This window comes from Mytilus galloprovincialis, chromosome 10 (assembly GCF_965363235.1).
Source record: "Mytilus galloprovincialis chromosome 10, xbMytGall1.hap1.1, whole genome shotgun sequence".
NCBI classification, from domain to species: domain Eukaryota; kingdom Metazoa; phylum Mollusca; class Bivalvia; order Mytilida; family Mytilidae; genus Mytilus; species Mytilus galloprovincialis.
In genome coordinates, this window is record NC_134847.1 from 52,208,337 (window position 1) to 52,224,415 (window position 16,079).

General features: G+C 30.8%; 1 protein-coding gene across 1 annotated transcript; it reads right to left on the bottom strand.

Moving 5' to 3' along the window:
- Positions 1 to 189: 189 nt before the first annotated feature.
- LOC143047803 (uncharacterized) lies at positions 190 to 11,721 on the bottom strand. Its single transcript, XM_076221080.1, has 7 exons — positions 11,653 to 11,721; positions 9,813 to 9,890; positions 8,123 to 8,242; positions 7,084 to 7,209; positions 6,296 to 6,421; positions 2,934 to 3,062; positions 190 to 427 (listed from the first exon to the last, which is right to left on the bottom strand). Exons 2-7 carry the CDS (start codon positions 9,883 to 9,885, stop codon positions 414 to 416), a joined length of 588 nt encoding a protein of 195 aa, XP_076077195.1. The 5' UTR covers positions 9,886 to 9,890; positions 11,653 to 11,721; the 3' UTR covers positions 190 to 413.
- Positions 11,722 to 16,079: the final 4,358 nt, after the last annotated feature.

Genomic DNA, 16,079 nt, shown 5'->3' on the forward strand with positions numbered 1-16,079 from the left:
CCTTAATCAAATATACCTGACTCTGTACAGGCATATTCTTACGTAGAAAATGGTTGATTAAACCTTGTTATATACTAGTAGTTAGCTAAACCTTTCACTTGTATGACAGTCGAATAAAATTCCATTATATTGACAACGATCTGTGAACAAAACAAACAGATATAATACTAGTAGTAGGTCAAAATGACAAAATGTCAAAATAATTTTAAAGTGTCAAATGCAAAACTGACAATATTCTTTACATATATCTAATACAATCATTACAAAATGCCAAACAAATAATGTTAATTTACTATATTTTTGGAAATTTAATTGTATTTTGATGAAAGTGGACATATGAGTGATACAATGTATAAGTCTATAACATCTGCTGTTGTAAGTTAGCATCACTTCAATTTTCAGTTGAGACTCCTCTATCCAAGATAAGCTGAAATGAAAACAGAAAAGGTTTAGAAATGTGCAAATTGATTAGAGACATGAGGTATACGCCAATAAAACATATCTAGGGTTCGGCAACAGTTGACGATACAATTGCCTAATTAGAATCACAAAGAGCAACGATAATAAAAAAAAATACCCAACAATGTGTCTAATGGGATTCAGGCTAACTATGAATCTAATTGTGCAATTTCTGTTACATGTATGTCATTCATATTAAACCCCTTGTGATTGATGATATCTAAACTACCAAAGGAAGAGACCAATTTCATTTTAACAGCCGCATATCCTCTGAAACAATTCAAAGTCGACAATATTTGTGATTTGACGTACATAAAATTAGCATACTCTCATTTGTGTGTTTTCAGGTTGAAGATTAGTTTGACTTATCTCTGTAGTGTGTTTATCGTCATCTTTTAGCTTTTGGTAAATTGATGCCTCATTGGCAACCAAACCATCTCTTAATGTAAATAAATATGACCAAATTACAAAATTATGAGAGATTTTGACAAAACCTGCAATATTTATATCATCCAAATAAAATTGAGAAAGGAAATGGTGAATATGTCAAAGCGACAACCACCCGACCATAGAGCAAACAACAGCCGAAGGCAACCAATGGGTCTTCAATGTAGCGAGAATTCCCGCACCCGTAGGTGTCCTTCAGCTGGCCCCTAAAATATGCATAATAGTACAGTGATAATGGACGTCATACTAAACTCCGAATTATACACAAGAAACTAAAATTTAAAATCATACAAGACTAACAAAGGCCAGAGGCTCCTGACTTGGGACAGGCGCAAAATTGCGGCGGGGTTAAACATGTTTATGAGATCTCAACCCTCCCCCTATACCTCTAGCCAATGTAGAAAAGTAAAACAATAACAATACGCACATTAAAATTCAGTTCAAGAGAAGTCCGAGTCTGATGTCAAAAGATGTAACAAAAGAAAATAAATAAAATGACAATAATACATAAATAACAACAGACTACTAGCAGTTAACTGACATGCCAGCTCCAGACCTCAATTAAACTGATTGAAAGATTATGTCTTCATTATATGAATATCAGGTACAATCCCTCCCGTTAGGGGTTTAGTATCATACTATCATAAAATATATGAGAAGAACATAACCCGTGTCATGCCAACAACTGTTTTTTTAGAAATAAATGTGTTTAGTTCCGATGCAAAGACCCTATCAGTGAATCAATGTTAAAGCCAAAATATGCAATCTTTAATGACCTGACAACAGTATCGTAACTATATCCCCTTTTAATAAGTCTATTTAAAGGTTTTGTTAGTTTCTGAGGAGAATACTGACATTTTTGTGCTTTATAAAGAATATTTCCATAAAATTTTGGATGTGAAATACCTGAACGTATAAGATGTCTGCATGTTGAGTTATATTTACGAATTATTTCCTTATACCGGTGATAAAATTTAGTAAATGTTTTGACCAGTTTGTGATATCGAAAACCCTGGTGTAATAATTTTTCAGTAATACATAAATTTATCTCGCTAAAATCTAATACATTGTTACATACACGAGCGAATCGTACAAGTTGAGATATATAAACACCATAAGATGGTGACAAGGGAACGTCACCATCTAAAAATGGATAATTAACAATAGGAAATGAAAAATCATCTCTTTTATCATAAATTTTTGTATTAAGCTTCCCGTTTATGATATAGATATCAAATAAGAAGAAACTAAGATTGCACTGGAAATGACTAATTGATTTGTCTTTTAAAGTCAAATTGATAGATTTTGACTTATGATATTCTGTAATATTGTACTAAATAGTGTAAAAACTCATCAAAGAAACTAGACTTAAATAGATATAAGAAGATTGGGTATGAGTGCCAGTTTGTTTCACTAGAAGACAAATCAAGTTCTAAGTCTGAGAGTATAAATCACTAAAAGTTCCGAAGCGTTAGATCTTGTGCAAAATCAATCAAGACCTAGAGAAGGAATAGCCTTTGAATATTTCAACATTTAATATACAGTATATTTGTTTGGCTTGTTATACACTCTTTTACGAAACGTCTATCTGCAGTGGCATCAAACCCGTGTAATGCTTGCAATATTGTCCTCAATAGCACTAAATAAGATTTTGACTTTATGGACGTATTTAAAGTATATCATATTGACTCATCAACATTGTTATTCTGGTAGATTTAAGTAACTTTTTAATTTTGCTCGTATAAGTTAAAAAAAAACACACGTGGAAATTGTTTTATTGAAAGTTCATGGCACTACCTTTATGGCATATCTAACAAAGTTTTGTGTATTGCATCTTTGTCTTATTTTTCGATGAAACAGAAAAAAGTTTATGACGATGTTTTTATTTTCTTTCTTCTAATGAAAACATTGATTGATAGTTAAAGGATCAATTGAATGATAATATTGATAAATATAAGAGAACATGTGTTATTTGTGTGTTATTTGCATGCAGCATGTAGATACTTAAAATAATATGATGCACTTACCCTCTTTACAGAAATCTAGATTTTCATCGGATTTATCACTACATGTATCTACGCCGTCACAAAGACTAAACCATGAGACACACTGCATTTGGTTCCTGCATTTTATTCTCAACTTGGGACATTCATAATCTGATAAAATAGATAAAATCAAGTATTTCACAAGGATGCAAAAGTAAAATCACAAAAAATTAAAAATCGAGAAAAAAATCGGAAAGTTCCTAATCAAATGACAAAATGAAAAGCTTAAACACATGAAACGAATGGATTACAAATGTCATATGTCTGACCTAATACAACTCAGGGAACCCGAAGTTCATCTACCCTTATCATTTCTGATGCAAACTATTATATAAACAAAACCGGTTTACAATCTAGTTAAACTGCCCGCGCTTGTTCAAAGTTATCCTATGGCTTTCACGATTTAATACCTGTTCAGTCAAGATTACCCATAAGGAGGATTATACCTAAATGAGTGATTCTGTTAGATGCTGGATTGCATTGATTCTTTGACTTCCATAGAAAAAGTTTTTTCAAAGATATTGTAATTTACCGTGTATTCAGGTGAAAGGCAATACATGCTTTGCAATTTGATTGTTTGTTGCATTAAAAATTCATTAAGCATTTCTAATTATCAGATGCTTGTGGGAAAAACTATTCTGTTTCTACAAAAGGGGCAAACGATTTCAAAGGGAGAATAAAACATATCAATCGAAAATCATGTTGATAAAACAAACAAACAAAAAAAAAAAAAAAAACGACGAAAGGACTTTACAGACACTCCATAAGTTTCAACATAAAGAAAGACTAAGCAACAAAAACTGTATCAAAACTGAGATAATCTACAATACTACGTACTCTGGATATTCATTGACTGAATATCAAAGCCATCACACAAATACTTTTCAAACTAAGACATGTCTGCATAAAGATTAATCATACATTATTTTTACCAATATTTTTGTGACCAGACGTAATTTGTTTTTTAAGAGGGGCGAAAGATACCAGAGGGACTGTCACACTCATAGATAGAAAATAAACTGACAACGCCATACCTAAAAAAAACCAAACAGACAAATAATAGTACACACGACACATCATAGACAACTACACACTAAGCAACACGAATCCCACCAAAAACTTTGGGTTATCTCATGTGCTCCGGAAGGGTTTTAAATCGTATTTATGAAATACGATGAAATGTTTTAAAGGAAAATTTTTATTATTTTCTTCTCATGAATCAAAGGGCTATCGTTAGTACTTCTAATATTTATTCATATTTGAATTTAGGCAACGGTAGTTAACCCGAGTTTTAATCCCGTTAACTACTTTTGCTGTTGTATTTTGTCAGATATTCGCAATCCTGTAGTCTTATATATCAAGTGCGTACATTTTAGCGTACTGACTCCTAATTTTCTTTTCTTAATTTTAATGGTTATAGTAAGGAAAATTTTATGAATTCCTTGTTTTTTCATAGTCTTTGAAAAGAAAAAGGTGACAATGTTAGATGTATGAAAAATCTGGAGAGACCCATTATTGCAAATTCTATGATAATTTTCCATAAAACTGTTGATGGGGGCATATATACAAATTAATGCTTTAAAAGAAATAATCTATCAACTCTCTCTGGATTTTTTATGCCTGCAATACGAATCCACACGACGTCACAACGTCAACTACGGGACTAAGACACAACTGTAATAACAGATATAACAAACACGCCTCTTGTGAGTAGAGTAACGGACAATATATATAAAACTAGTACAATACTATGTGTTGTATATACGGGTCGCATAGATATTATTTTTAGGATGAAGTGTAAATCAACCTTTACAGTGTAACATTTGAAGTTAAAATAAAAGGTATAGAAAGATCTACCGGTAGATTCATATTATATTTAAAGAGCTCTGCTTTCTGATCATCTAATTTTTATGCTACTGAGGTGCAACTTTGTGTCAAATCGATGTTCCTTTAAGATTTATTATGGCATGATTGTTTGAATGCTAAATTGAGATGCATTAAATTTTTTAAGTCTTTACTTATTAATTCAACTCATATTTAGTCTTTAGTTTTCTATGTTGTGTCTTGCGTACTATTATTTGTCTGCTTGTCTTTTTCTTTTTTATGCATGGCGGTGTCAGTTTATATTCGATCTATGAGTTTGACTGTACCTCTGGTATCTTTCGCTTCTCTTTCACACCATATACATCTGCACATTTGTATTATTACTTAAAGCGCATTGAAAGGACGAACATATATAAACACAGAATCCTTAAATAAATCAACTAAAAATATACCAGAGTGAACGTCATTTCTTTTCGTACTGAATAGATACTACATTATACACTATAGTATATGCTATACTGCAAGCATTTTATGTGGACATCCATTCCAACAGCAGGTCCGAGACTACAATTATTTCGTAGTGCATTTCCTTATGAACATAAATGAAAATAAAAAAAAATCCCACCTGCGCTTTCTCAAAGAATCTTTTACAGTGTGTTGAACTACTTTTGGGACAAATCATATAAAAATTATAGAAAACTTCATCGGCTCTAACTCAAAATATGGACAATTTTATGTTTAGGGCGTCTTGAAATCTTTTGACAGCTTCCGAAGTGCTAATTTTAAACCTTTTTTAGCTGGACCAAATCACTACTTTCCTTATAAATTCTGGACGCAAATTTTTTTACAGTGTAATTTCACCCCCTTACTTGCAATTTGAGGCACTAAACAAGGAGAAATAAATTTGGAAGGGGTATAAAATTTTATGGCAAGTAACCCACTGTCAACACTAGGGTCTATATTTGTGAACAACGAAAATCAAGGGACGACAATTGTGGTATGGACCAGCAGGTTTACACATGAGTTGCAAAGTTCTAAGATACCTTGCATTATTCGTAGCGATTTTGCTTATCCCGACACAGCGTATAGCTTTTCAATATCTAATTAATCATCAGATTATATCCGAATAACATGAACATAAGTTCTTTGATTACTATGATACAACCATTGCATGCTCATTCGAAATTAAGCATTTTGTTTCGAACTACGTATAAAATTCGAATAAATATGATATATTATCTTGCTTTTATTTTATGACATATGTGTTAAAAGCTTTGATATGACTTCTCGTTTTTCTTCACCGATATTACAATGTTTGACTTAAAGCTGAAATGATTTAGCTTTCAATGCTCTTTAGAAAATAATAAGCAATGTTTCGATATGAAAGAAAAAAAAGTTAATCATTGATACCTGAATTTCCTTGACTAGATACTGCCGCAAAATAAAGCTTTTTAATCTCGTTTAGTGATATGTTACACTAAATATCGTAAGATATTCTGTATTTTGGTATGACAACATACCTTTACAGAAAGCAGGTTCTTCGTCTGACTTATCATTACATCGTGTCCAGCCATCGCAAAGGTTTTGTTCTGGTATACATTGAATCCCATCCTGACATTTCACTTTGTTTTCGCCACAGGATCGCTCTGAAAAAAATTTGGTAAACCTCCACGAAAAATTGAAAAGCAACAACCGTTTTGAATATAAATTAGAGAAGGGAATGTACTGCACAGGACATATAATGATAAATATATTTACAAGTATCACACACATACATATCATGTACATGTATATAATTCAGATTTTAGGAATTGCCTTTTCTTCGTAAATCTCTTCACGCTCAGTTAAAGTGTTTTGGATTGAAATCGCCACTATTTTTCTTATAATATGAAACAATAATGTAAGCAAGTGGTGTTTCGAGAAATTATCTTAATCATTGCAGTTCTGATGCCAGGTAAACTTATCATATACGTTCACATATTGCAAATTCGTACAATCGTCACATTTTTCTTTAAATATTTTCTTAAAATATTAGACATCTTTCACTGAAAGCTGGTTATTTACATTGTTTCCTAATGACTTCCCTATGTATTTATTAAAAATCACTGATAATGCAATACTGACAATGGAGAAAATTCTTGCTTGTCCAGTTTACATTAAGATTGCTTTGCAGAATTAAAAATTAATAGATAACTTTTTTGAGTGATTGATTTGAATTCATTTCAGGTATACATATATATTTTTAATCGACAATTTTTTTGTTCTTTTATATTCTTTTTTTTTTGCCATAAACATATAACTTTAAAACCTTTGCAGGTTTGAAGACTTTCATCAGATCCATCAGCACAGTCTACATAACCGTTACATTGACCTTTTTCATCAATACACTGCAGACCATTCCGGCATTTTACTTCCGATTCTTTACATGGAACAGCTGAAAGGTCAATAACATACTATTAGGTTATTGACTTGTTTCTAAAAACCTGGGTCGTCAATGTCGTTAAAAACCTTTTCTAGTATTTGTAAGATATTAAGTAACTTGACTATCATTGCCATCGCGACCAAAAATGTTTTCATTTTCACTTTTACCTCAATCAAACATCATTTGACCGAGAACTTTTTTATTGGGTTCGTGTTGCTCTGTCTTTAGTTTTTTTTGTTTTTTTTTTGTGTACTCTTGTTTATATGTTGGTCTTTATTCTTTTAGCTATGGTGTTGTCAATTAATTTTTGGCTAATTGGCTTGAATGTTCCTTTGGTATCTTTCGCCTCTCTTTTAGTTAGTAAATATCTTAAGTATGATTGAAATCAGTAAGAAGTAAAAAATAAACAACGTAAGTAGAATAAACTGTCAAATAGTCACTACAGTAGTTAGCTTATCCATTTTGGGAGTAATACCCCCATTGTTTTCCCCTGGTTTTATATCAAGAAATACTAAGCATGAGTATAGTTTTATTCTGTCCAGTACTACAGTGAAATTTTCACATATAATTCATTGCATCTAATAATAATAACCATGAACGTGGGTATAGAAATCAAAATCTTACCCAATTTTTCCTATTTACGAGCCGTAACCGTATCTTATTTCAAAACTGTTTTATGGATTGTTAAAATTAAATTAAAATTATGCTTTGAAATAACCAAGATAACATGTGTGTTTATGACTCAGACTTTTTTTCTACGATGAAATGCAGGGTAAATTTCCTATCAAATTAAAGGGAATATTTTTTTCCGACCCTTTTTTTTATGGATGTGACGTACAATGATATAGTAGTAAAACAACGAGAGCTATGTTGAATAAAGAGACACGATATCAATGAACGCAAAATTAGGTAAGGATTTTTTTACCTTTACAAATGCTTTCAATTTCGTCTTCTTCATTTTTACAATCGCCATAACCATCACAAAACATCCACGGAGATATGCAGTTAGAATCATCGCTACACATCACACAGTCATCATTACTATCTATAATATATCACATAAACGATATCAGAAGTTGAAACAATAATAAAGCTGTTGAACACAAAATGTCAATATTAAAGGAAATAATCTTTTTACAAAAGAAAATATCTGTACCAAGTGAGAAATATGAAAGTTGTTATTCATTCGTTTGATTTTTCAATTTAATTAGGGTCTTTCCGTTTTGAGTTTTCCTCGGAGGTCAGTATTTTTGTGATTTTACTTTTCATTAATTTCTGATACATAACAATGTATGAATGACAGAAAAACAGAGATTTTGTAGAAATCAAAAATCACAGATACAATAATGTAGTTCTTGGAACGAAAGTATATGGTGCATTAATTCATAAAACAAAATCTTTACACGCAAAAGACATAACAAAAACCTAAAGAAAAACCACTTTTATTCCGCTCTTCATTACCAAATATACAAATAGCCATCTATATATAGACCAAGATCTAAAATGTACATGTTCATAACCTTGGTAGATCAAAGAAAACTAAAAATAAACTCATCATAGATACCTGGATTGAAAGTTAGCAAACAATATTATTCTTGAAAACAAATATTTTCAAATACGTATGTGACAAATTTGTTTGAAAGTCATGATTAAGGGCATTATAAACGGACGGCTTTTCAAAATAAACGAAATTGTGTAAGTGAACTTTGTCTCAATAGTAGCCATCAATACCTTTACTTTTTAAATCACACCATTTTATGAACACCTTTTTTTTTTTATCAAAATCTATCGTTTTAATCATGTTCATACTTAAGCTCATAGTTTCTATAACTATACAATCATGTCGTTATTCTACATCGGCCAGAGGGATAGGATAGGGGGAAATCTCACAGAACATGTCTAAACCCGCCGCATTGTTACGCCTGTCAGGAGCCTCTGGCCTTTGTTTGTATTGTACATTTTTTTTTATTCTAGTTCATTTATATGTTTTGGAGTCTAGTGTGACGTCCGTTTTTACTGAACAAGTACACAATTTGATTTAGAGGCCAGCCGAGGACCACCTCCGTATGCAGGATTTTCCCGCTCCGTTGAAGACACATTGGTGGCCTGCGGCTGTTGTCTACTCTTTAGTCGTGTTGTTGTCTCTTTGTCATATTCCCCATTTCCAATTTTATAACATGATTGTTGTTTAACAATGTCAATAAACCATCTATATATATTGCTAAAAGTCATCACTTTAAACACTTGACAATCACCTTCAAATTTGACATTTGATTAAATACGCTATTTATTCATTATCTACGACTGCTGTTAAGGTCAAAATAAAGTATTAAATGCTCAGATTAGATGATTGTTTTGAAACTGCTAAGATTTTGATAAATAAAAAAGTATTATTTTTTATATTGCATATTTCACACCTAATGAATAATGGAAACCATATATAGCTTTATGTGTAATAAACAAGCTACTGTAATATGGGAAATAATGTCATTTAACTTCACACAACGTACGCAAAGTGCAATAATCATTTTCAACTTTATAATATGTATTTATTGTATTTGTACAAAGCAGCTGCTAATATGAACATTTTAATTTATTTTTAAATGTTACAATACCTTCTCTCTTGTCTAGTATTGAAACTGCTGTTATCAAACTTATAGCTCCTAGAAATACTATGATGATCTTCATCCTTTCTGGAATGAAATGCAAGTTGTGTGTACAGATTATAAAACCCAATTAAATACAATGATTTTTTAAAATTGTTTTGATACATTCAAATATATGTGCATTTAAGAATCCTTGGCTTTAATTAGTTATCAAAAGTACCAGGATTATAATTTTGTACGCCAGACGCGCGTTTCGTCTACATAAGACTCATCAGTGACGCTCATATCAAAATAGTTATAAAGCCAAACAATATAAAAGTTGAAGAGCATAGAGGATCCAAAATTCCAAAAAGTTGTGCCAAATACGGCTAAGGTAATCTATTCCTGGGACAAGAAAATCCTTAGTTTTTCGAAAAATTCAAAGTTTTGTATCAGGAAATTTATCAAAATGATCACATTTTTGGTTTGACGAAGGTAAATCAGAAAAGCTGTTTTACTGCCCCAAATCAAATCAAAAGTGTCGAATTGTACTCCCACATGATTAAATCAAGAATTTGTCTAAAACACTGCCAAACTAACAGAAACTTTAAACTTTCACTAGGTCTTCCTTTTGAAAATAACATGATTATGGTTTAATTCCAATTGACCTTTAGCAATTCAACAAAACTGTGCCGCAACGTGCAAGATGCAAATTAGAATTATGTCGCTATATGTAGAAATGGCCTTTAAAAAATCATTTCTTGTTTATATTTGTTGTATGAAGAAGTTATTTAGAGCGATGCTCTGCAGCTAGTGATATCCATATCATATATATACCATCTTGTGAAAAAAAAATTAAACGAGGTAACCTCTCTTTTTCAAATCACTGTGTACTTTTCAAAGATTTTTGTTTTTCATTTCCAAGAATAAACTGTTTGTTTCATAATAAGAATGAAACCATCATCTGTTGTCTAAATGTATACGTTTTATTTGCTTTTTCCACCTTATTATTGTTAATTTGGTCTGTTTTGGAAGACAACATTTTTAAATTCTAGGCCTTATAAAATATAGCTTTTGAAAGATCGGACAATTTCATTCAAATATTATCATGATTATCACATTTAGGAAAATGGTAAGTTTGTTCATATGCTACTTTTAAAGGAATTTTGACCCAAAAAAATACGATCCCTGAAATTACAAGGAATGCTACGGGGTCATTAAGTTTGGAAACCAAAAAATGTATTTTGTTATATCAAGTAAGGTTTGTCATGAAATTGATAATTGTTATTAAAACAAAACCTGTTAAATTATCACCTATGGAGCAAATTATATTGTTTTTTCCCCATTTTAGAGATTGTAATGTGGTCTTATACATATTATATATGATGTTTTCAATTTTCTACGCTTGTTGGAATACTATTGACAAATGTATTTTGATTAAAAAGCTATTTTGAAGACTATGCATTTTTAAATATCATTTAAATTAAGTTAAAATAAGAATAACTCTACCATTTGTTTGAAAAGATGCTCATTTTTATAATTAATATCTCTTCACTAATGTTCGATGCCGTAATATTTTAGAATAAAGAAAACAACAAATGCTGAAAAGCTGAAAAAAAAGAAAACTAAAAGGTAAACCAAACCCGGACATTAAACTTGTGCATGAGGAAGATACAACCTCATATTAAAATTATTTTAAATTCTTATAAAGCAAATTTATATGAAACAAAACCCGATGAACTAGCTAACCTCATTGACTAATATTCCAGCAGCAAAAGTATCAAACAGATGGTCATATTTTGAAAAAGTACAAATGAAAAAAAATGTCCACTCGAAACATCCTCTGTTTAAAATTTCAAAGAATACTTACAGTCGAAGTAACATCTAGTGCAGTATGTCAGTTTGTGATTTCTGAAAATTGCTAACAGTGTAACGAATATAGATGAAATTTTAGGATAAGGATAATTTACTTCAATAATTGCAAGTATTAACATTTAATGCTGGTCCATAAAGAGGTCATATTCTGTTTAGTATGTATACACTTTTTAAAAGTAAATTTTCTATGGGCTATGTGTAACTAGGGTTAAGTTGTTGTCAAAACGAAGAAAAACCCATTTGCAAATAAATGATGACTTTGCGTCAAGGCCATGTGTTTGGTATAGAGGCAGGACTTGAATAACACATTGAATCAAAAGACAACAGGGGTAACGTCTCTGACCGTAGCAGAAATACTACAGTTACTGTGATTTTGTAAAACATTCTGAGACTGAAAGTCCTTGAATATAATGGTATGATCTTCAAAAACGCTTTAATTGTCATATGCAAATATTTGCAAAGCTTTCATGCAATGACATACGGTACACTTCTAGGGTTTCGAATGCGTCCTACTTTCTTGTATTGTTCTTCTTTAACTCTTGCATTATGAATATAAAGGAAAAGATGGAGACAGAGAACATTAAACCGTGTTGCAAAAACCAAAAAAAAAAAAAAAACTGTGAGACAAAACCATCAATACCGTAGAACACAAAATCAACTCGAAATCTCTCTTAGAGAACTTAAACGGCTGCATAATTGTTTGATTTCTCAATTTTGCCAAAGAACAAAGGACCCTTTAAAACAAATGCACGCATTAATTTGTGGATTTACAGTATTTTATAGAGATTAGCTACAGAAATAAATGCCTCCCTTCAACCACTGCATAATCAGATAACCTCATCATAGATATCAGATTGAATTTTTGTATTTCGTCAGACAAGCGTTTCGCGCGCTCGAATCCCAAAAAGATAAAATGCCCAAATAAAGTACGAAGATGAAGAGCATTAAGGACCAAAAATCCTAAACGTTTTGTTAAATACAGCAAGGGTGATCTATTCCTGAGATAGAAAAGCCTTAGTATTTTAAAAATTAAAATTTTTGTAAACAGTTAATTTATAATAGTGACCATATCATTGATAATTCATGTCAACACAGAAGTGCAGACTACTGGGCTAGTGATTCTATTATTACAAAAAAGATAACCACACCTTCAGATGTTATTATTGCTTCAAATCGTTTGTTTGTGTTGATAGAATAAAACTTGGTTTAACGTGGTTAGTTAATCATTAAACAGATGCATCTGAATTAACTTTGGGATTTAGGAATCCTACACTTTACAGCATTTCCATCTACTATCCATTTTTATTGTTTATTTCATTTTTTGATTTTCCACTTTACTTGAATTTCATATTCATTTTACGTGCATTTTTTCCTGGGTATGAAAATAAAATAATTCGCAACTGAAAAGACAGTAAAGGTTACCAATTTTCGTGGATTTAGGAAAACATGCATTTCCATGAATATTCAATTTCGTGGTTTTGGAAAGTCTGCATATACAACTTTAGAAAATTTGTATTTCGTTGAAAATTTAAATTCGTGGTTCCCCTGTACCCACAAATCCACGAAAATTGGTATCCAACGAATATTAATGAATCCACTGTGACCTCTTTCAATTCAAGTATTATACGTATTATGGAAATGTTCAATCGGCAACACCCACATTCCTCATATCCCATAATTGTGATTGTTATTACAGTAATTTACATTCTTATTCGGTTATTTAATTCAAAAATTAAACGTTATTCACGAAAATGTAAATATGCTACTGATGACACAAACCTTTAAATTGGCATTAGCTGTCAAATTCATGTTCACAGATTTAATTGTATTTCATTCATACTGAAACTTTTGTCCAAATAACAAAAAAGACAAAAAGAAATACAAAACCAATGCATGGACTCGTTGTGATGTATCAGCAATTCGTGCGTATTTCAGACTTAATGCAAACTATATACCAACAGAGATGACTTCTGGATACTACCGGACTAGTCTACTGTAATACCTAACGAATATTAAGTTTGATAACATACATTTATTTTTGTTGACTTATGGATATATCAAAAATATGTCCATCCACACAGGAGGATTATTTTTGGCATGGTCAATGAGATAATAACCAAATACCAAAAATACTATTATTGACAATTAACAAAATGCATGTTCTTGTTCATTTTGGAGGGTTTCATTTAATTTTTATCATTCATACTTTATAACGGTTATGTGTTTTAACGTTCTATATGAGGTATATTTTTTTAAACTAAAGTGCCTTGATGAAAAATATTAAAATTGTTCAATTAGGAGTGAGTTTGAACAGATTTATTCTATTGCTTCAAAATACCTAATAAATGTACTTTATTCTCAAGCACAAATCTATAAAACAAAAGTAATGAGAGAACATTGACAAGCTTTATTACCCTTACTCATTATTTCAGTTGTAGTAAATTTTGTTAGTCTATAGCAAATAAAGAAGAGGAAAATCTTGGGTTTTATACCTTGACGTACAATTGTTCTTTCATTTAAAAAAGATTCATATGCAAGCTTTAAGCTGTTACCTTATAAAATCAAATATTGTACTTATACATCAGTTAAATTATAATTTTGATATTGCCGAAACATTTGGCACGATAAGATATGGGAAGTAAAATTTATTTTTAAAATCTGTAATAAACTTTGCAAATTTTCTGGGTTGTTATTCTATCAAAGAAGAAAAAACATCATTTTCACAAAACATATCGGTGCCAATTATAAGCAGGATGACCTCAAAATATAAACGATAGAAGTTGGTGGCACATTGAATCCGAAAGCTGTTACTCAGATTACAAATATAACTCCTTTACCATATTCTAAATTTTAAAAATGTCCAAAATGTAATTAACAAAATTAGTCCAGTCAAACTAAGGTTTAACCTCAAATTAATTGCAGCAGAAAATTCTTTTCTAATCTATAGCATTAAGTTCCAAATATACACAGAAAAAAAGACCCATAAAATCAAACTCGAAGAAGACTCAGAATCAGCAGTTTTAATTTCCTATGGAAATTAACATTGGAAAGCGAAGATAACTCCGCAAAAATGAGGTTTTTTTGTCAGTTTTTGATTGATTTTCTTAAAATTCATATAATGCATGATACTTTGGTCGGGTTTTTCGTAGTTGACTATAATATATCATCTACTGCTCATGAAATATACAAAATCGAAGTGTTATGGGTATTTTTGCACATTTTTTCTTAAAAGAAATTGCAAATGTGTGGCTTTGTGACCATTTTGAAAAACATAATATGAAAATTTGATATTGTTTATATCTGTAAATTATATTTGTTCAGCATCTACCTTGTTTAAACATACTTTAAACTACAAAAACAAGAATATATGCCTAATTATTTTGTTATCAAATTTTAGATTCTTTACCTTCATATGTTGAAAAATTTAATAAATGGTCAACTAATGAATTACGAAATCTAGGATGTAGCTTGATAAAAGATATGAAAGACCTTTAGAGTTGTTTGTTATGCTCTAAAGACGGATAGACTATCAAGAATCAATGCATTCTGCTGAATAGAAGCGGTAAACTTTTAATTTTGTATCAATTTTTATTGATATTTCTGCCTTTTTTGCAGAGTTATCTCCCATTTCAATGCAAATCTTCATCGGAATTTCAAAATCGTTATTTTCAGTCTTCCACAAGTTATATTTTGTTAGACTTTTTTCTGTGCATATTTGGAATATAATGCTAAAGATTAAAACTAAAAAATCTTCTGTTACAATTACTTTAAGGTTAGGGAAAATTAATGCTAAATTGACTGGACTAAATGTCGAACAACGAGGAAAACGCCAAACAGAAAATCTCTAACCAAATGGCAATATCAAAAGCTCATACACATCAAACGACCGGATAGCAACTGTAATGTTCCTGACTTAATACAGGCATTTTCTTATGTAGGAAATACGGGATTAAACCTGGTTTTATAGCTAACTAAACCTCTCACTTACTTTATAATCATATTTGTCTTCATTCTGAATAAGTTTCATTTCATCAAGGGAATTACAAGTTACCACCCGAAAACCTTTTCATCAAAATATTGAACAAACTCATCATAGCTTGAACTTTGATCTGTTGAACCCAAAATCAATAAACTCCCTTTTCCTTCTTGGTATCTTTTATCTATATAAGTTTCATTTTCATGATAATTTCATTCCAATCAAGTAAGGAAATTTTCATGAACTAATTTGTTTAGGAAACACAGACTAACAGACACATGAAATGCTATATAATCATAAAAAGGTATTAGTGTCTCCTTAAATGTATAATATTTCAGACTTTTAATTTTTGGACGCTGTTTGTAAAATGGGAATCTTGTCCAATTCCATTAGCGGTACAAATGTTATTGCATTCTTAAAACATGTTTAAGATTCTACATTCACTA

What these genes read in the sequence shown, in the direction of transcription:
- LOC143047803 (XM_076221080.1), bottom strand. Translation starts at nt 9,885, where the DNA reads ATGAAGATCATCATAGTATTTCTAGGAGCTATAAGTTTGATAACAGCA. An exon ending in AATACTAGACAAGAGAGAAG is followed by an intron (nt 8,243 to 9,812) that starts GTATTGTAACAT and finishes GATATATTATAG; the next exon opens with ATAGTAATGATGACTGTGTG. An exon ending in AAGTCTTCAAACCTGCAAAG is followed by an intron (nt 6,422 to 7,083) that starts GTTTTAAAGTTA and finishes AATTTTTTTCAG; the next exon opens with AGCGATCCTGTGGCGAAAAC.